Source organism: Aricia agestis, chromosome Z, assembly GCF_905147365.1.
Source record: "Aricia agestis chromosome Z, ilAriAges1.1, whole genome shotgun sequence".
Classification (NCBI taxonomy): Eukaryota; Metazoa; Arthropoda; class Insecta; order Lepidoptera; family Lycaenidae; genus Aricia; species Aricia agestis.
The window spans coordinates 8949658-8971570 of record NC_056428.1 but is presented as its reverse complement, the minus strand read 5'-3'; the positions used below and the strand labels follow the sequence as shown (position 1 = coordinate 8971570).

Below are 21913 nucleotides of genomic sequence, written 5' to 3'. Positions count from 1 at the left end.
CCAGGGAAGGTTTTTAAGTGACACGAAGTTCACCGGGACAGCTAGTTTTTAATAATGGCAGCTTGGCTAAAAGCTCTAGTGATGATATAGGACTTCATTGACACAACCTACCAATTAAAAGTAGTTTTAAACGTCGTAGTTTTTAAAAGATAAAGATAATATTATTTCAATTATCCTTGGTGCGAAAAATCTAAATAATAAAATAACAATAAAAGGATATGGACGAACAGTCCATAGACGGCCACATTTTTTTAATAAAAAAAAAAAAAAAGATAAATATGCGACAAAATTTCGAATGCGTTTTATAATCTAAATTCCACAAAAAAGAAACCAAAATGCCTCTAAATACTTTGTCATGCTTTACTTGTATAATTAAACATTAACTTGTATATGCCCACGTCTGATCGTATTCAGCCAGTAACAAAATATGTGGTCCCACCCTTAGATATGTGATTGTAGTCTATTGTCTCGCTTAATATTCCGGGCATGATCACGACACTGCTTTTTCATTGAAGCTTAACTATAAAACGGTCTGCCAGCGTTTGTATGTCATCAGTCAACAGTACTCATTCCTCAAATCACAATGTTCAAACTGGTGAGTACATTTTGTTTGTTTTGATTAGTTGGTTGACTTTTTTCGGCTGTTACTACTACACTAAAGGCCGTTCCCAATATTTAATCTATCGCTGGTTTTGCCCTACTAGAGATAGGAATAACTCACATTAGACATTAGAGACATATATTTTATGTCAATTGTGAGCTATTCCTATCTCTAGTAGGGCAAAACCAGAGATAGATCAAATATTGGGAACGGCCGTAAGAGGCGAATATTAATAACTGTAATTAAATGAAGATTATGATATAAGCTCCATATATTTTCTGTCAACCTATTCATTTTAATTAAATGAGTAAAAAGTTAAATCATCTCTCTATCGTGTCTCTAAATGCAACCATTGGTCTTGAAAAATAAACACCGAGTGACTGCGCTGAAAGCATACGAGTACTAGAATGAAATATTTAAAGTCTGAATTCTAACTCAAATTTTTGTTTACATTCTGACTCCGATATCACATTATAATAGTTTCGAAGTCAGAGATCAACCAACCTGTGCCATCCGAGTTAATATCCTAATTTGTGTACAATATTCATTGCCTGTAAACAAGATGTAAGTTTTTGGGATATCAATAAACGTATTATATTATTTAAAAAAATATATTATGTTAACGACAAAATATAAGTCTGGTAACCTATATTTCTTCCAACTTAACAATGCTATTATTAGCTTAGTCTATTTAATTTCAACAAGAATATAATTAGGACGCTTAGTCGGCAAAATTATAATACAGTAAATTAATATTGTACAAGTCTAGCAAGCTAATATGAGTGGTTTCTAATATTCGTACAATTAGGTACCTGCTGTCGTACTAAAAAGTATTTTGTTATAATATTATTAAAAGATCTATTTTTTTCAGTTCCTCTTCGCCTGCTTCTTAGCTGTGGCCGCCGCCAAGCCCGGCATCGTGCCAGTGGCATACACCGCGCCAGTAGCGGCGGCGTACACCGCGCCAGTAGCGGCCGCCTACACCGCGCCAGTAGCCTACTCCGCCTATTCCGCCTACACCGCGCCGCTAGCCTACTCCGCCTACACCTACGCTTCTCCATACTCAGCGTACTACCTGAGGCGCTGAAGTGTTCACGACGACAGAATTATTTGAATATGGATTCGATTAAATGACTATGGTATTATTGATTATCTTTTTCTCGTCATCTATATAAAACCACATTGCTGTTGACGTACGTAGTATAATGTACAATTTAATTTAAATTAACCTACTACAATTATTATTATAATATAAAACATATGAAACATTTTTTTTAATAAAAAAAACATTATTAAAACAAATTACCCAATTAATATTAAGCCCAAAGATTTTTTTCTGAATCTTACAATAGACTTACATGTTTTAACTTTTTCACTTTGATGTTCTCAACTCCAACTCATAAACCACTTAAATGCTCAATTCCATAAACATAACACATTACATAATATAATATAAAGAGCTTAAATGATTTAAAAAGTAACACTTGGTATTTAGCATTTCTACCAATAAATAATTATATTATACGATCGAACGTTAGAAACTGAAAGGAACGGCCAGATAGAGAAAAAAACATACCTTCTTAAGGTTCCGATGCAATATCAAAACTAAAACGATATAAGAACTTAGTTTATAATAAAATTTGTCGTATGTCGTAACCTTAGCTTTAAAAGTAAACTCTTAAAAAAGACATCAACGACATACTTGCAATTTCCAAACTTAAATCTTACAATAATAAAATAACTTATTTTCTATTACCTCTATTTATTTTCATATTTCTGAACATATTATTTGGTATACCACATTTATGCATATATAGTATATAGATAATATATGGCTGCTGTTAAGCATTGGTGTTTCATCCCACATAAAATCGGGTTTTGAGTTAATAATGCAGTTTTGTTATTTATAACATAAGGTTTACGACAGTGAAATCCATTTTTTTGAAAACCCACTGTAGCATATTCTAGAGTACAAAAATGCTTAATGCTTATTCCTCTTAGTGAGGTTTTGTATACAGCATTTATGTACTATGTTTCTAAAATGATTTGCGCTTAAACCGCTGAACCGATTTAGATAAAATTTTGTATGCGGATACTTTGAATCAATTAAAATGACATTAGATACTTTTTGTCCCGGAAAATGTACGGTTCCCACGCAGTCAACAACAATGAATTTGGCATAAGATATCGATATTGAGTAAGTACATGTAGATATTACGTAAGGTTTTGGAGAAGGACATAGGATAATATTTTTTATCATGGAAAATGTTCGGTTTTCACGCTATAAACTTTATTAATTTGCGTTTAAGCTGCTGAACCGATTTTGATTAAATTTAGTTAATGTAGAAATAATTAGTTTATCACGTGCAGAGTTGGGCAAAAAGTAATTAGTAATTTTAATCAGATTACAAATTAATCAGATTGATGAAGTAATTGTGCATCTGAAATTACCCGTAAGTTGATTAATAATAATATGTATAAAATGTATTCTAATTATTTTAGTTTGCAATTAGATTAATAATTTAATTAGACTAACGAGTATTTCAATAATTATGCCCAATGTCCAATGCTGGTAATTATAATAAATAAAAAAACTCCCACACCGATTTCGGGGCGGTGGCCGGTTTCAATAAAACCAAGCCAGTTACGCAGGAGTAATATCATAGTGCCCAAGTGTGTGCGCAATACACAAGAGCACTCTGGGTTCAATGAAACCAGGCCAGTTACGCAGGAGTAATTGTATAGTGCCCAAGTGTGTGCGCAATCACAAGAGCACTCTGGTTTCAATGAAAGCAGACCAGTTACGCAGGAGTAATTTTTATAGTGCCCAAGTGTATGCGCAATACACAAGAGCACTCTGGTTTCAATGAAACCAGGCCAGTTACGCAGGAGTAATTTTATAGTGCCCAAATGTGTGCGCGATACATAAGAGCACTCTGCGGGAAGCACGGGAAGGGAGGAAGAAGCGGGAACTCTCTGTCCTTTTCCGATACATAACGTATCTGCATACCAAATATCATCAAAATCCATGTAGCGGTATAAGCAGAAATAATTTTATTTAACGCCTGGGAACCGTACATTTTTCCGAGACAAAAAGGATCCTATGGCCTTTTCCGGGACTCAAAGTATCTCCATACCAAGTTTCATCAAAATCTGTTCAGCGGTTTAGGCGCAAAATAGGAAATTTTATAACGTGGTAACCGTACATTTTTGAAGACACTAATTATCTTATGTCCTTTCACAAGAGTCAAAGTATGTGCACACCAATTTTCATCAAAATCGGTTCGGTGGTTTAGGCGCAAATAATTTTTGTTTATCATACCTTTTTCCCGGATATAAAGTATCCTATGTCCTTTCCCGAGACATAACGTATCTGTATACCAAATATTATTATCGAAATCCACGTAGCCGATAGCGGTATAAGCTGAAATCATTTTTATTTAATGCCTGGGAACCGTACATTTTTTTAATAAAAAGGACCCTATGTCCTTTCCCGGGACTCAAAGTATCTCCATACCAAATTTCAGAAGAATCGGTTTAGCGGTTTGGGCGTGACAAGGTAATTTTATAACATTTTGTTAAAATTAAAGCACTTTTTGTATTGAAAGAACAAATCAGAATTTTGCATTTATGTGAAATAGCACAAAGGACATTAATGCTATGTAATAAGCCCTATAGCAATATTGCATTAACCATTTTTATACGTTTTCTCTTAAAACTGAATGTAAAATTAAAATGTTTTTTCATAATCATAATCTACGCATTTCAACAAAAAAAAATGATACCGCACAATAACATTTTTTTGCTTAAAATAAGCAGAAAATAAAGATTATTCCAAAAAAACTTAAAACACCGATTACTCAAAACTAGTCCGATGTGGGATGACACACCAATGCTTAACAGCATCCAATTATATACCTAGATAATAATGTAACCTTAAAATAGAACAGCGTACCCGAAATGTATAATTCAAATTGCTTTTTAATTGAGATGGGATATAAGAGTGCGGTAAAGACCGACTTATTAAAAGCCCACGCAGTACAAAAAGATCACTTTTAGACCAAAACGAGCTGACAGAACTTTGACCTGCTCTTAATTTAACTGTTTATTAGGTTTCGTACCGAGAGTGTAAAAACTATAGAAGTGCCGAGTGCATTGGCAACTTTTGGGAGAAAAAGACAACTAGCGTTGTGTCGATTTTTTTTAATGAAATAAGGGGGACAACGAGCAAACGGGTCACCTGATAGAAAGCAACTTCCGTCGCCCATGGACACTCGCAGCATCAGAAGAGCTGCAGCAGGTGCGCTGCCGGCCTTTTAAGAGGGAATAGGGTAATAGGGGAGGGTAGGGATGGGAAGGGAAGGGAATAGGGTAGGGGATTGGGCCTCCGGTAAACTCACTCACTCGGTGAAACACAGCGCAATCGCTGTTACACGCCGGTTTTCTGTGAGAACGTGGTATTTCTCCGGCCGAGCCGGCCCATTCGTGCCGAAGCATGGCTCTCCCACGTCTAAGATTTGTGAATTTCTTAGTGCTCTCCATTTTTAGGGTTCCGTACCCAAAGGGTGAAAACAGGACCATATTCATGAGACTTCGATGTCTGTCTGTCCGTCTGTCTGTCCGCCTGTCTGTCTCCAGGCTGTATCTCAAGAATCGCTATAGCTAGAGTTCTAAAATTTTCACAGATTGTGTATATCTGTTGCCGCTATAACAACAAATACTAAAAACAAAATAAAATTAATATTTAAAGGGGTTTTAGGTTTGATCCCGGAAAATGTACGATTCCCGCGTGATAAACAGCTTTTGGCGCAACGAAGTTGCGGGCCTTATACTCTAATTTAATTTCAAAGGACACAGACAAAGTCATCTGGGTGACAACATCGAAAGAAATAAATATTATAGTTAAAATAAACTAAAAACACGCTTTTTATAGAAAACCAAACTAAAAAATTGAAAATAAATTTTAATAAATTAAAATTAAGAAGTGTTAAAATTTTCAATAAATATAAATTAATAATAGTGTGAATAAAAAAAAATATTTTATTTAAAAAAAAGCGTGGGGTGCATGGTGTCAATAGTTATAAATATTTTATTGACAGATATGAGTAGCATGATTATCATTTTGATAATATCTTAAAAAGCACCCCACGCTTTTCTTAATCTAAAAAATCGCGCTTTCATAAATAAACCAAAGTATGGTTTATGAATGAAGGGAGAGCTACCAGAGGCGCAGGCTCGTCGACATGTGTATTCTGCCCGTCCTAACCTACGGTGCGCAAACTTGGTCATTGACTGATTTACAAAAGTCCCAACTCGGGGTTTGCCAAAGAGCAATGGAGCGCAGTATGTTGGGAGTAAGTCTTCTGGACAAAATAAGGAACACAATACTGCGCTCACAAACAAAAATCACGGACGTAGAAGTTAAAGCGGCTAAGCTAAAATGGGATTGGGCTGGCCACGTTAGCCGTATGCATCCCGACCGCTGGGCAAAGATATCGACAGAGTGGGTACCTGAAGATGGAAGACGCAACCGTGGCCGGCCTAGGAAAAGATGGCGCGATGAGCTGGAGGCGTACCAGCCGGGCTGGCCAACGGTGCCGCTGGAGCGAGACAAGTGGAAGACCCTGGGGGAGGCGCGGGGCGCCCAAAGAAGTCGGTTACAAACAAACATACAGGTGAAGCTAATAAAAAGCGTATAAAAAAATGTATATTCGGTACAGTGAGCGCCCTAATCATACGCAATTGTTCGTCCTCACATGAATACTTTATTAGGTTTCAATCCAATATAATTCTCTCCATCTCCTTAGATAACTGGGGAATCTTATATAATTAAAGACGTGAGTTGAAGAACACGATAACTAACATTTTGTAACATACGAATATTTACTAATTTTTTCCCTTATAATTTGAACAAACCTTGTTATAACTTATCTACTTCATCACCTGCCTAATGTATCTGACTATACATAAACGCACGATTATTTTCTTTCAATCATTTTTCCGGCCCTAAAGCCTCCATTTATGCAAAAAAATTGCATTTTTTTACAGTTAGTTATTGTGTTCTTCCACTCGCGTCTTCAATTTAAATCAACTTTATTTGTTAAGTACGCCTTTATGTTGCCCTTCGTTGGCCTGTTATTATATTCTGGTAATGCTCTTTTCATACTCTAAAATATTTTATTTTTTGAGCGTTATTTACATTGAAGTTACGAGGCCTTTTAGCGCAAAACTTTTTATTTACCATCGAGGAAATTGATTCCTAAGCAGTTGACGGACCAAAGTCACAATAGACATAGTTCTGTCTAATCTGCCAAAGTCATTTGGTCGGCTTATGTCAATTCAATGTTAGCTGTGATCGGTGGGTGCGACCAAATTACTTAGGTCTGCCATCTGCCTAGGAATCGACTTCTCTGATAGTACCTAAGTCCAAGCCAAGAGAAGATTGTATTCTTGGAGATGTTTAGGGACCCTTGTAAGTTGTAGCTTAGGGCTCTAAATAGTTTACGCAGTTGAGACGATGGAAGCTACGCGTATTTTGGTGAGGGTATCCAGCGTGAAAAAGCACTTTTAAGGCGGGGATTAATCCCAATCCAAAACGATAACCTTGCACACAACCAAAGACCAAGCGTATACGCATCGCAATAAGATTCATTTTAGCTTAGCATAAAACTGTAGGTTCTCGGGCGGATCTTCTCTATTTTTCATGTTTTTTTAAAATATCTTTGGGAATAAACATTAAGAAACAAAATTGTTCGGTTAAGGGCATTTTAATATAGATTTACTAACAATTTATTCAAATAAAATGTATAATTATCCTAGTTGATACTTATATTTCGATGAAATAGGTTTTTATCGGAGGTGAGTTTGTAAATTAATTACAGCCAAAGTATTACGTTTTATTAAAATGTTTATGGTTTAAGGTATTTTATATATTGGGCTTTATATCTCATATTTCTTAACACTTCGTTATTATATTGGAACTAGGTAAACCGGGAGTCACGGAACAATAAATTGGGGTTTATCCTCGCCTTAATGAATTTCCTGTATGTGACAATCATTACGCGTAGTTCATTCATGAAAAAGGTCTTTTCTTATTTTTAAAGCTGAGTAATTGTCAAGAAGATTTTTTTATTATACTTAGGGCGGATTCGACCAAACTGGAGTAAAATTTTACTCGAGTATAACTGTCTCCTAATCAAAGAGTAAGCTGGTTTTGCGTTTTTCCAACTTCTAATCCAAGAATGAGGTAATTACACGGGAGTAAATATTTACACGGGCTATTTTGGTGGAGTAAATATTAAACTGAGAATAGTTGCACAACAGGGTTCAACTGTCACGGTCGGTGTCATTGTGAACTATAATTGACATTTTATTTCATACTCTATGAGTAACTTGGTAAAATGCAAACGATAATACCCTAGAGTAAATTAAAGGAGTAAAATTATTCTCACGATAGTTATACGCGTGTAACTTCAAGTTTGGTCGAATAGGGCCTTATTTGACTAACTGTCGCACTAAGGTAAAGATTATAATTACAATAATATTATTATGCCAACAAGGTATCATAGTACTTAGGTCAATCACTTAATTATTAGTAGGTCAAACAAGCATTTAATTATGTTGATTTCAATTTGAAGACTTTTTCCTTATCACTCCCTAATATAGATTCCTTATGCGTACTGATGAGCCTTCAATGTACGTAGCCTTCGTTGAGTTAGTATAAAATTCTGGTCATCCACACATTGTATCAGTAGCTCGGCAGTAGCAAACAAACATACAAGATGTTCAAGCTTGTAAGTACAATAAAAAGCATTTATCTATTAAACAGTAGTTGCATGTAATTAGGTACTTTCTTCGCTTAACATATTATTAATTTTGAAGAGTTTCCATTACTGTAGGATACCTACTTAAAAATGTTGACAGTAGGTAAAGAGATGTTACAGCTTTTCTTAGTCATCAAAATATCTTTTAAGAGTTTAGTGCAATTCTAATAATGTTGAAAATTACTATCCGATTGTCAATATTTCCTTTTAATATTGATGCAATGGGGTAATTAAAACTCAAAACTTTAAAAGTTAAAAAAAATCAGTAGGTCAACATTATACTTTTGGGTAATTTTAACCTGCAGTATCAGTTTAACTTAATTTTAATTTCAAACTTTATTAATATTAAAAAACTTTGATCTTAACACTATAAGATAATTTTGTTTTAAATAACTTTTAAGTATGTCAGTAAATGAAAAATGCAGGTTGTATTTTGTTTAAGTTACGTGCGCGGGTTATAGTTAAGTAATCAGAACATTTGCCAAGTCTAAAATAATGTAACAGAGCGCCTGCATTGCAGCAGTTTATATTTTAAATGTTACCTTTTTTCTGAGTGCTTAAAGTTAAATGTTTAACTAAAATGTTGTAGTATAGAAGCTTATAAATGGTATGAGTAATTATTAAAAGTTCAATTTGTACTGTTCACTGGCAATACATCATACTGTTTAAAGTTCGTGACAGATGTAATTTCTATAGAAATAAGTGAATTCTTACTACTATGGGCCTGTCCACACGTCCATGTTATGACGTCGTCAACGTAGTACGGTTCGTTGTCGGAACGTGAAAATGTACGTTAACGTAACGTAAAAATGCACGTCACGATGTAGCAACATTGTACCCACCATGCCTTATAAAACTGCTACATTCTTCACAAATTATAGATAATTTGTGAATTATCTAGAATTCTTCATATTATGGATCGCACAATACGTATTCTGAAGTCGGAGAGAGAGATTTAAAAAAAAGACGTAAAATGTTGCTATACCGTGACATGCATTTTCACGTCACGTCAACGTCGAAACGTGGAGACGTGGACAGACCGTACAAGGGCCGATTTTTCAATCGTCAGATAACTTTTACCTGAATAAATGACACTTTGACATTTTTTCCATATAAAATCTGTCAAAACGCCAAATTTATTCCATTGGTAAATATCTGGCGATTGAAATACCAGCCATAACAATTTTTAAGAATCCAAAGTTGAAAAGGCGGCAGTATGTTTCACATATTAGTTTAAACAAATCCTTCACCCATAGTAACGCAACTATTTTGAAACTTCATTTTTTTATTTCTTTTTCCACAGTTCGTATTCGTCTGCTTCTTGGCTGTGGCCGCAGCTAAGCCAGCAGTGGTGGCATACACCGCGCCAGTAGCGGCGGCATACACTGCGCCAGTAGCGGCGGCCTACACCGCGCCAGTAGCCTACTCCGCCTATTCCGCCTACACCGCACCGCTAGCCTACTCCGCCTACACCTACGCTTCTCCCTACGCGGCGTACTACGTGCGTTAAAAACTCGACACCGATGACTTCTGACTCTGACTTATTAATTACGGCTGAAATATATTTATTTGTTCATCACGCTTAACTTGACTTTACATTTGCCATTTTCCTCTCTCTATTCAACTAAAATTGTTTGGAAGGTGCAAAGAGAATCAGAACCTTAAGAGCTCACCTGACTCTAAAAATCAAACATCGTCCTTCTCTCTTCACACTCACGCCCGTCTTTCATATACCAGGTGAAAAAGGACGGCGCGGAATCATCGCCGAGTTAGTTTTACTTGAATAAAAGACGAACTATAATGATTATGAAAAAAGTGTTTTGAGCAAATTTAGGTTTTATCAATACCTTTTTAGATATTAAAAAATATTAAAAAAAAGACAGCAAACTTCGAAGATCCAAGCAAAAATGTGTCTAAAACAAGGTTTTTTGTAAAAAAGAAACTATCAAGCATTTTTTAAGTAATCGTGTTTTCGTCTTGAGCATTTAATCTTTATGAACTGAAGTTACTTGTGTCAAAAAATCAGTTTTCTAGACCTTACAGATTGTGAGATCTAGGTTAAAGTATATAGGCAAGTTAGGGTCATATGGGCTCTTAAATGTAAGCCAAAATTATTTCAGTAGATATTTCAATAGACTTACTTACATTACTATACTATGTGATTTCCCTTTAACACAACATAACTTTATGATTAGGTATTAATACCTAATACCTAATCATAAAGTTATCTGTGATGCGTTTAAACGCATCACAGTTCACACACTAGAATCTAGATAATCATTAATCATGTGAATGACTGCATAATGGTCTCCACGCCGATTCCGATGGATTTTATTGGAAATATTCTGGCTACAGTGACATAGTAGGTCTATATATACCTTTGGTTCGCACTCGAGAGAGGCACAGATTCGATCCCGAGTGGAAGCGTGTACCAATGAGCCATTTTCATATCTAAAGTGTTACGTACGGTTAAGGAAACATCGCGAGGAAACCCGCACATGCATGATCCCAGACGTCCCAGCTATTCAAACCTCTGGACTGGACCCACTTTGTTGCGTTGGACATTAAAAAATCACGTCCTAGGCACAGCAGTATTTGAAGAGTGGGGACATTTAAACTATCCACAACGGATGCAAAGGCCTAAGTTTTTGAAGTAAAACTTCTTTACGCACTTGGGGAGTAAGCTGGCAAATGCGTGACGAGAGCGTTACGAAAAGTGTGATCGGGTTAGGCGAACGGAGAGGTGCGCGCGCATTTTTTCTCAAACTTCTGTACATATGGATGGAGCTCAAGAAGTTTTACTTCGGTTGTGTGTTCTAAAGCACACTTGTTGTATTCGCTTATTCTAGCTAGGTACTCATCTTTAGAGTACCCTAATATGAAAGTAAATTATTTTATGATTATAGTTTGTGCGTTTAATATGATGATATGCGTGGCACATTATAATTGACAATAGTAGGGAAGTGACCTAACAAAAATTAATCGATAGTTTAAAAATATCGAATCACTTCGTAAAGGAATTGCAATCGAAATTATCGATTTCGTACTGACATTTCAGTGGTGCCGGCGATTTAAGATGGCCGCCCTTTTTTATCGATTTGATTTCGATTCAACAGAGTCAATCTCTATTGACATAAGTTCTTTCATGCATATGACATTTTTCAAATGTTTTCGTAACAATAATTTTATACTCCTATTTCACAGTTAATATTTATAATTTTTATTAATAAGTTAGCATTTAGCATCTTTTCATTTTTATTCATTTACAATTATAGGAAACATTTGTTTTTATAGATGGAATATAATTTATTACATTTTGATTTTTTTTTTGTTTTCTTGTAAAAAACCCGTAGCAAGGAACATGAAAACTGTCACCCATATCATCTTAGAACGCACAAACTATAGGTTATAAAATAATGTTAACTGTCGTGATATGATATCACAAAATTGCATGCAAATCGATTTCAATTTACTCTATAATCTATGATATGATAATATAGTTCGAGGAATCCCGTCATTTCATTTGTACCGAGCTTCGAATATTAATTCCTAGAAGTATGTGTAAAATCTGATAAAGAATACAAAACTATTAAAGACGTCCTATTGACTTACAACATATTAATATTAAAAGTCTGGAGGTTGTGACCTGGTTTAAAAATAGAATTGTGAATTAAATAATTGAAAATATCCCTTCTTTAAAGAATGGATATTTTCAAAGTTCAAACCCCTTTTGACAGGTCGTTTGCATGGCAGTATTTTTGTAAAAATAAATCGCCTGACAAAACTAATAAATATAAAACTTATTAAAACTAGATAATCATGTATATTTACGGTTTCTCGGCAACAGTTACGTAAATTTGAAATCAGGATTTTCGGGCGCTTTTCCTGTCCGTTTCAGATCCGCGCGCGGGCGATAATTCGCATAACAAGAAAAACGCCCAGTGTTTTTTGAGAAAATTTATTTACATAAGTCCTATAGTCTATAGTTTGTGCGTTTTAAGATGATATGGGTGAAAGTTTTCATATTCCTTGCTACGGGTTTTTTTTTTACAAGAGAACAAAAAAAATCAAAATGTAATAAATTATATTCCATCTACAAAAACAAATGTTTCCTTTAATTATTGTAAATGAATAAAAATGAAAAGTTGCTAAATGCTAACTTATTAATCTATACTAATATTATAAATGCGAAAGTATCTCTGTCTGTCTGTCTGTCTGTCTCGCTTTCACGCCAAAACTACTGAACCGATTGTAATAAAATTTTGTACACAGATAGTCTAAAGCCAGAGAAAGGACAAAGGCTACTTTTTAACTGGAAAAAGGGGTTGTAAGGGGGTGAAAATGCGTAAATTTGGTCAAATTAAGTTAGTCCCAAAAATGCAAAACAGATGGCGCCAAGAGTCCCCTAGATCGCGCTATTGCTTGCTCATGCGTATTTCTATAAGAGATGGTACCATGTTGAGATGTATTTTTCGATTCTTTCGATTGTTATACACGTTACTAACTAATAACTCACCTACCAACTTAGATATCATTTATCAAATTAAAAAAAAACAGCGCCAAAACTACTGAACCCATTGTAATGAATTTTTGTACACAGATAGTCTAAAGCCTAAGGACATAGGCTACTTCTTACTGGAAAAAGGGGTTGTAAGGGGGTGTTTATGCGTAAATTTGTTCAAATTAAGTTAGTTCCAAAAACTGGAACAGATGGCGCCAAGGGTCGCCTAGATCGCGCTATCGCTTGCTCATATGTATTTCTATAAAAGGTGGTACCATGTTGAGTTGATGTTTAGATTCTGTCGATTGTTATACATGTTATTAAATAACTCACTTACCAACATAGATATCACAAAATAATGTAAGTTGTAACGCTAAAATATAAGCTTGGTATAAAAAAGTTTAATTTTAAAAAAATCTTATTATGTGCACACTACACGGCTGTTTTGGGTATTTTGATTTAAGGGGTACCAGGGTTTCGAAAAAGCTTTTGACACCAATTTTATTGACACCGCGCGCTATAAACTGAAGTCCACGCGGACGAAGTCGCGGGCAACAGCTAGTATAAAATTATAAATATTAACTGTGAAGGAGTATAAAATTATTGTTACGAAAATATTTGAAAAATGTTAGATGCATGAAACGGAACTTATGTCAGTAGAGATTGACTCTGTTGAATCGAAATCAAATCGTTAAAAAAGGGCGGCCATCTTAAGTCGCCGGCACCACTGAAATATCAGTACGAAATCTATAATTTCGATTGCAATTCCTTTACGAAGTGATGATATTTTTAAATTATCGATTAATTTTTGTTAGGTAACTTCCCTACTATTGTCAATAATTATAATTATGTGTCACGCATATCATCATAAAACGCACAAACTGTAGTGGTGGATGCCTGGATGTTCTCGTGGCTACGACAAGGTTGGTGCTGAAGGTATACCGCAGAGTTTTTGTGGGTAGGGTAGGGTACTACCATTTGTTTTCTTTTAAAAAAATCTTACAAGTGAACCATGCACTTTAAACAGAGTTCAAAAAAGAAGGTTTCTCTATTCGACTATACAGGGTGTAACAAAACTAAGTGATAATACTGGGTGTATGGTATAAGATTCGCTGTAAAAGTCGCAGCGCTGAAAAATTGACTTTTTTATTATTTTTGTATGGAAAAATTCATGATACTGCAGGGGCTCTTGCGCATAGTCAATAAGGGACACATATATTACACAGTACACACGCTAAAGTATGATCACCTTGTTTTCTTACACCTTGTATAATATATTTTGTACGCGGATAACTTCACATTTTTTGTAACGATTTTAACTACAACGATAATTTTTATGTTGGAAAGAAGACACTTAGGATATTGTTTGCAGTCTTTTTAAGGGTTCCGTAACCAAAGGGTAAAAACGGGACCCTATTACTGAGACTTCGATGTCTTTCCGTCTGTCCGTCTGTCTCCAGGCTGTAACCCAAGAACGGTTAAAGCTAGAGAGTTGAAATATTCACAGATTGTGTATTTCTATCAGGGGCGGATCTTGAATTTGTGGGGCCTTGGGCTAATACTGCTTAGGGGCCCTACCTAATTACTCAACCAATTGACATTTTGACAAGAAACTGTTTTCTGTAGTGATGTAGGTATATCTATATTCTATACTAATATTATAAAGCGGAAGAGTGTGTTAGTTTGTTTGCTTGTTCATTTGAACGCGCTAATCTCCGGAACTACTGGTCCGATTTGAAAAATTATTTCAGTCTTAAATAGCCCATTTATCGAGGAAGGCTATAGGCTATATTTTATCACGCTAAGACTAATAGGAGCGAAGAAATAGAAGAAAATGTAGAAAAAACGGGGATAAATTATTTGACAGGGCTTATTTGAACGCGCTAATCTCAGAAACTACTGGTCCGATTTAAAAAAATTCTTTCAGTGTTGAATAGCTCATTTATCGAGAAAGGCTATATTTTATCACGCTGAGACTAATAGGAGCTAAAAAATAGAGGAAAATGTGGAAAAAAATAGGAGGAAATATATTTGAAAGGGCTTATTTGAACGCGCTAATCTCAGGAACTACTGGTCCGATTTGAAAAATTATTTCAGTGTTAGATAGTCCATTTATCGAAAAATGCTATAAGCTATATTATATAACGCTACGACTAATAGGAGCGAAGATATAGAGGAAAATGTTGAAAAAACGGGAGAAAATTATTTGAAAGGGCTTATTTGAACGTGCTAATCTCAGGAACGATTTGAAAAATTCTTTCATTGTTAGATAGTCCATTTATCGAAAAAGGCTACAGGCTATATTTTATCACGTTACGACTAATAAAAGCGAAGAAAGAGAGGAAAATGTTGAAAAAACGGGAGGAAATTATTTGAAAGGGCTTATTTGCTAAGGGCTTATCTCAAGAACTACTGGTCCGATTTGAAAAATTCTTTCAGGTTAGATATTCCATTTATTGCAAGAGCCTATTTTATTTTTATGTATTTATTTTATTTATTTATTTAACTCAGGCATCTTGGCCCATATAAGCTATATTTTGTCACGCTACGAAGGAGGAGCGAAGAAATAGAGGGAAATGTGGAAAAAACGGGGGAAATTATGTGAAAGGGCTCATCTCACGAACTACTGGAGGATTTTTCCTGTTATTCGGCCCTCGTAAATTAGATATTTCACAGACAAATTAATTCATAAAAATAGCCTACGATCCTTCACGTGGTCTACTTCTTATCTGTGCCAAATAACAGAAAAATGCTGCTCCAGTAGTTCTTGAGATAAGCCCATTCAAATAACTTCCCTTATTTTTTCATATTTTTCTCTATTTCTTAGCTCCTATAAGTCTTAGATCTTATAGCCTTCCTCGATAAATGGCCTATCCAACACTGGAAGATTTTTCAAATCGGAGCAGTAGTTTCTGAGATTAGTGCGTTCAAATAATCGCTGTCAAATAATTTCTCCCCGTTTTTTCTACATTTTCCTCTATTTCTTCGCTCCTATTAATCTTAGCGTGATAAAATATAGCCTCTTACAGCCTTCCTCGATAAGTGGGCTATCTAAGACTGAAATAATTTTCCAATCGGACCAGTAGTTCCTCAGATTAGCGCGTTCAAACTAACAAACAAACTGCAAATTCTTTTATTTGGTCATCGCATTGTGAAATAGAAATTTATCGAAAGAACTGATATTTTTTAAAATCTAATTAAAGGACTTTATCGTAAACGATAAGAACTGATAATTGATGATGACATTGTTGTTCTGTATTTGTTTTCTATATACGACATCCTTGAGAAAAAACGCTCTGCTCCCGTGTATTATATTTCTCTATGGCTCTGCTTTACAGCTAGTGATCGGCATCGTTAAAAAATCTTTAAGATGGTATAGCAGTTTAGGAAAACATCAACAAGTTTCTTTTCATAAATTAGCCAAAAAATTTCACTGCAAGAGGTGTAAGACTCTGTCTTTGACTGCAGTAAGTAAGATTTTAACTGAATGCACTCATTCACTAAATGTTCATCTACGGCATTTGGATAATGCGCCAACCTTATGATCGGATTTTTTTTAATTCTAGATAATTTTTATTATTGACAATATCGTCTATTGGTTTCAGTTCTGTTAGGGGCCCTCTGTATTCGCGGGGCCCTGGGCTGCAGCCCAAAAAGTCATATAGTAGATCCGCCCCTGATTTCTGTTGTCGCTATAACAACAAATATGAAAACAAAATAAATTAAATATTTTATTTATTTTATATTTATCCCATACAACAAACGTGATTTTTAAAACATTTTTTGCTCGGTATCAAAGATGACTACAGGTAGGCACTTGAAATGTACTTTGCTATAAAATGGTACGGAACCCTTCGTGCGCGAGTCCAACTCGCACTTGGCCGATTATTTTAATTGAATAATGCTCCGAGTGAATCTTCCAGTAACTCCAGATCCATTCAATGAACAATGATTGATTAACTCATAAGTCATACGTAACTTACGAGTATAAGTACGATTAGTCACACTTTAGTAGTCTCATATCAGTAAATATTGTCTCTTGACACGGTTGTAATTGGTGACGTCATCACTGTACTCACTCCACTTGTAACATTACAAATCGCAAATCATACTCAATGATTTCGACCTATTAACATTAAAGAATTAAGGCCGAATACAAGGTAACGCAATTAATACAATCATTTAACGGTTTACGGCAAAAAAAAAAGAAAAAAACCCATAGGTTTTCCCGCGCTCCGCAATTACTAGACTATTGATTGTTCGGTTGCGGGCAACCCGTGGGTAACCCCGACACGGCAGGTGACGCGCCGGTAAACCTGAACATTGTTTTTTAGGGTTCCGTACCCAAAGGGTAAAAACGGGACCCTATTACTAAGACTTTGTTGTCTGTCCGTCTGTCTGTCTCCAGGCTGTATCTCAAAAATCTTAAACCGCTATAGCTAGACTTCTGAAATTTTCATAGATTGTGTATATCTGTTGCCGCTGATAACGACAAATACTGAAAACAAAATAAAATTAATATTTATATATAAATATTAATATTAATATATAAATTAGTATTTTCACATACAACAAACGTGATTTTTTCGGCATTTTTCGTTTTTTATCATTAATGATAAAGGTAGGCACTTGAATTTTTCACACATTCGTTTGTTATTAGGTGTACTTTAATATTTAATAATAATATTAAAATAAAATAATAATTTAAGGGGGGCTCCCATACAAAAAACACAATTTTTAGCCTATTTTTGCTCTGTATCGGTACGGAACCCTTCGTGCGCGAGTCTGACTCGCACTTGGCATATTTTTTTGCAGACGACCTTTGACAATTTACTAATTGTTTAATAGGAACCAATAAGTGGGTTTTGAAAAAGAGCAGACAATTTAATAAGTACAGTATGTAAAGTAGGAAGAAGTTTTAGTAGAGTGATTTAATTTATATCAATAAAAATTAATTTTAATCTCGTTTGTCTCGCTAAAACTCGAGAAAGTCTTAACCGATTTGGCTAATTTTAGTAAAGAAATATTCGTGGAAGTACAGGAAAGGTTTATATTAGGAAGAAGTTATACGAAGTTCACCGGGTCATCTATAGTTACTTAATAGTTATTGAATAATATTTAGGTACACATTCGTGTCTAAATTTTCTCTTTTTAGCTTTGTAGCACTATAAGCTTAATCCCCACTCCCGAAACTTCGCCGGCTTGGCAAATTGACACGTCGGTTAAGCAACCTACGGGTTTTAAATTTGGAAGAAATTTCTAGAACTTCTCGGCTACGACGGTAGCTGAAACGGGACAAGACTCGCTCCAGGGCTTGATTCCGTATCTGTTTTTGCATCCAGCCAGTGTGCAGCCTTTTGTATAGTCAGAAGAACCCCACTATAACTAGGAGTTAGGACTAGGATCAGCAGGAGAATGTTACTCTTGTGAAAATGCTCCGCTGAAGCCCTCGCGTGATTGTCGCCGCCAGCAGTCTGGGCAATCACCACTGGTTCTCTGCTCTGCGTTTTGCCTATAATCTTTGAACTTCGATTGTGGCCTAAATGGCAGGATTACGAAAATGGCAGGTCCCTTCAGGAATATGACATTCAGATTTAAGTCACATTTATATTTTATCAGCACGCACGCGCCGAACGCGCCGCATTTTAGAATTCGTTGTGTGAAATGATGTGAAGCCTCGTACATTCGTCCGCACTCCGCACCATACGCGCCGTGTATTAAGTGCCTGATAGACGAACGAACTTAAAGTACGCGGGTTTTAAGTTCGCGAACTTACTCGGCTCGCGTCGGTGACACACGAGAATCGCTCACACTGGATTACCATGCCCCCAGGCTCGTGGCTCGCGGCTCTTTGCTGACACACAGGCGATTAAGATCGTCGTGCCATAAGTCCGTGTACTTATTCGCACGTCCGTCACCCCCGGGTTGATTCAGACCGCAACGCGACGCGTAGATGCATTTCTAAATTAGTATGGATTTGACAGATTCGCAAGACGTCTGACGCAATTGAAATCTGTCAAATCCATACAAATTTAGAAATGCATCTACGCGTCGCGTTGCGGTCTTAATCAACCCTAATGCGGTGCGTTCGGCGCGTACGGCGCGGACTAAAGCGCGATCAGCTTTAGCATGTTGGATGGTAGAGTTTCCAATCAAAGATTACAATGATGGCGGGATCGCCGTGAGTTTTGACCGTGTAACGACGAACAGGCACTTCGAGAGAGGTCAGGGTAGATCATAAAGTTAATATACCTAGCGGAATAGAGTAACAAAGGCCTGAGCAAGAGAGATGTCACTATCAGTAACACTGCGTGGTAAAAAGAGACGTGTGATACATGACAGCAGCACTCTTTTTTCGACGTCCAGTCGGCACGTGCCGCACGTTGACGATTTAATCTCATAGAAATCATGTTCAATCATGATTCATGCTTGTGTAAGTGTATACGTACACATTTTTTTCACACAGATGAAAACCAATTTCGGTTTCGTTTAACAGCTCGAGATTGTTGCTCTATTCCGCTAGGTATATTAACTTTATGGGGTAGATGGAAAAGACATTAAGTCTGAATGAGTCATGACCCTATGTATTACAAAAAATACATACTTACTTAATGTAAAATGCTAGAATATTGAAAACTAGATGTCCCGCGCGGCTTCGCCCGCGTAAATTAGGAATTTTACAGAAACCGTACATTTTCCCATAAAAAATAGCTTATGTCCATACTCTCTTCACTTGGTCTACTCTATAGAGTATATCTGTGCTTGCAAAATTGCTCCAGTAGTTGGTAATTTCTTATATTCCCTCCGTTTTTCCCACAGTTTCCTGAGTTTCTTCGGTCGTAGTCTTAGCGTGATAATATTTAGCCTATAGTCTTACTCGATAAATGAGCTATCTAACATTGAAATAAGTTTTTAAATCGGACCTGTAGTTCCTGAGATTAACGCGTTCAAGCAAACATACTCTTCAGGTTTATAATATTAGGCAGGTATAGATTTTTTTAAATTATCGCTTGATAAACTCGAGTCTCGATCTAAAAGACTATGAAAAGTACCAATAACAGGATCATTATAGGCTCATAAGTCATAACCATGGGACGATGCATGGTATAATATGGTAGTGATGATGATGTGATGATGAATGTAATTTGCACAGTAGCATATGCTTTCCGTTCTTAAGACAACGCCGAAACTCCCAAACTTGTATCTATAAAGAATCAGGAATTCTCTCAGCACCTTCCGAACCACGGCGCAAAATCTTACTTGTTCGTAGCATATGCTTAGAATACTTCTCACGAAACCGAAGTCACCACATGTTTCCCTATAAATTTTGAGGAGTTCCCTCGATTACTTATGGATCCTTCATCAGATCACCACTTTTGTGAATATAATACCAAATTGGGACCATACCCTATATACCAAAAGAAAAATTTTGAAAATCGGTTAACAAACCCCCGGAGTAATCGTTGAACATAAGAAAACGAAAATAACACCTCCCCCATTTTGAAAGTCGGTTAAAATTGTAGCCTATGTGTTATTCCGATGTATAAGCTATATTATTGTAAAGTTTCATTAAAATCCGTTCAGTAGTTTTTGCGTGAAAGAGTAACAAACATCCATACATCCACACATCCATACATCCATACATCTATACATCCAAACAAACTTTCGCCTTTATAATATTAGTAGCATAGTGTATACTTACTTGCGCTGTTGGTAGTTGGTACGTTGAACGGTTAGTAAGAATTAGTGATAAATACACATTTTATAATATTATATTATATTAAAGAACATACAAGCCAGGTTGGCCGACGGTGGCGATGGATCGGGATGAATGGAAGGACTTGGGGGAGGCCTTTGCCCAGCAGTGGGACAGCATAGGCTCTTAAAAAAAATTAAAAAAAATTAAAGAACATACACACCACAACTAATGGATGTAGCTGTAGCTTGTGCGCGAACTCCTCCAAAACGTTAAACGGCTCAACCGATTTTAATTAAATTTTGTATAAGTACGTAGGTACATCCGTTCATTAGGTACAAACAGGCAGCGGGGCTAAAATAGTCGCATTTAGCAATTCCTCTCAATCAATTCAGCAAATAGGCCTGAGAGTTTTTATCTACTTTATATATAGGTAAGTATACAAGAAATAATTTATATGGCAAAACAACGTTGCCGGGTCAGCTAGTAGGTAATTGTATAATTTTCCTAACCTACCGCAATACAATCGATAGTATATCAGCGATTACTCAATAAGTCGGTCGTATAAAGTCAACGACACATTACTCATCGGCGCGGCATTGCGCCTATCCGGGAACCCGTGTGGAAATCCCTATCCATAGTTAAATTACCACGGAATTCAATATAAAATGATCCTTATGTCCTTAGCAAAAAGGTCCTACCAAAGGTAAATTAATCACCTGACAATTTAGTCCATTCATAGTTAAATTACCTCGGAATTGCAATCAAAATGTTCCTTATGTTTTTGGCCAAAAGGTATCGCAAAAGGTAAATTAAACCCGACTACCTGCCATAACCTGATTATGTCTGCTGCGGGTTGTCAGAATATGCGGAGATTCCAATAATTAGGAATTTATAGAAATAACAGACATTTTATAACTTGAATTTCCGAGTCTTCTTTTATTACTTTGATAAAAATGCATATTTAATTGTTAAATAAGGCTTAAAAGGCTTCGGTTAATTTATCGACAACGTGTTTGAGTTTATTTATTTATTTAACTCTTTATTGTACGGAAGAAACACATAAACATACAATTAACATGGAAAGACGACACAAAGGAACTGCTTATTTCTAAAAGAAATCTCTTACAGCAGCCCTACGAAGAAATACAATGTAAAAGATAGCAGATAGGTCGTCAATCAATAGTTATTAACTAATTAAACTAAATAAATTATAAACACTTACAACAAAATCAAAGAGTTTGTGCCAAAGCTTTATAAAATAAAGTGAATTCATAATTTATTCAGTTTTA

The 21913-nt window shown here is 35.8% G+C and overlaps 1 protein-coding gene across 1 annotated transcript; it reads left to right on the top strand.

The window, feature by feature from the left end:
• Positions 1–566: 566 nt before the first annotated feature.
• On the top strand, positions 567–1746 carry LOC121739230 (pupal cuticle protein C1B-like). Its single transcript, XM_042131582.1, has 2 exons — positions 567–595; positions 1473–1746. Exons 1-2 carry the CDS (start codon positions 584–586, stop codon positions 1686–1688), a joined length of 228 nt encoding a protein of 75 aa, XP_041987516.1. The 5' UTR covers positions 567–583; the 3' UTR covers positions 1689–1746.
• The last annotated feature ends 20167 nt before the right edge of the window (positions 1747–21913 follow it).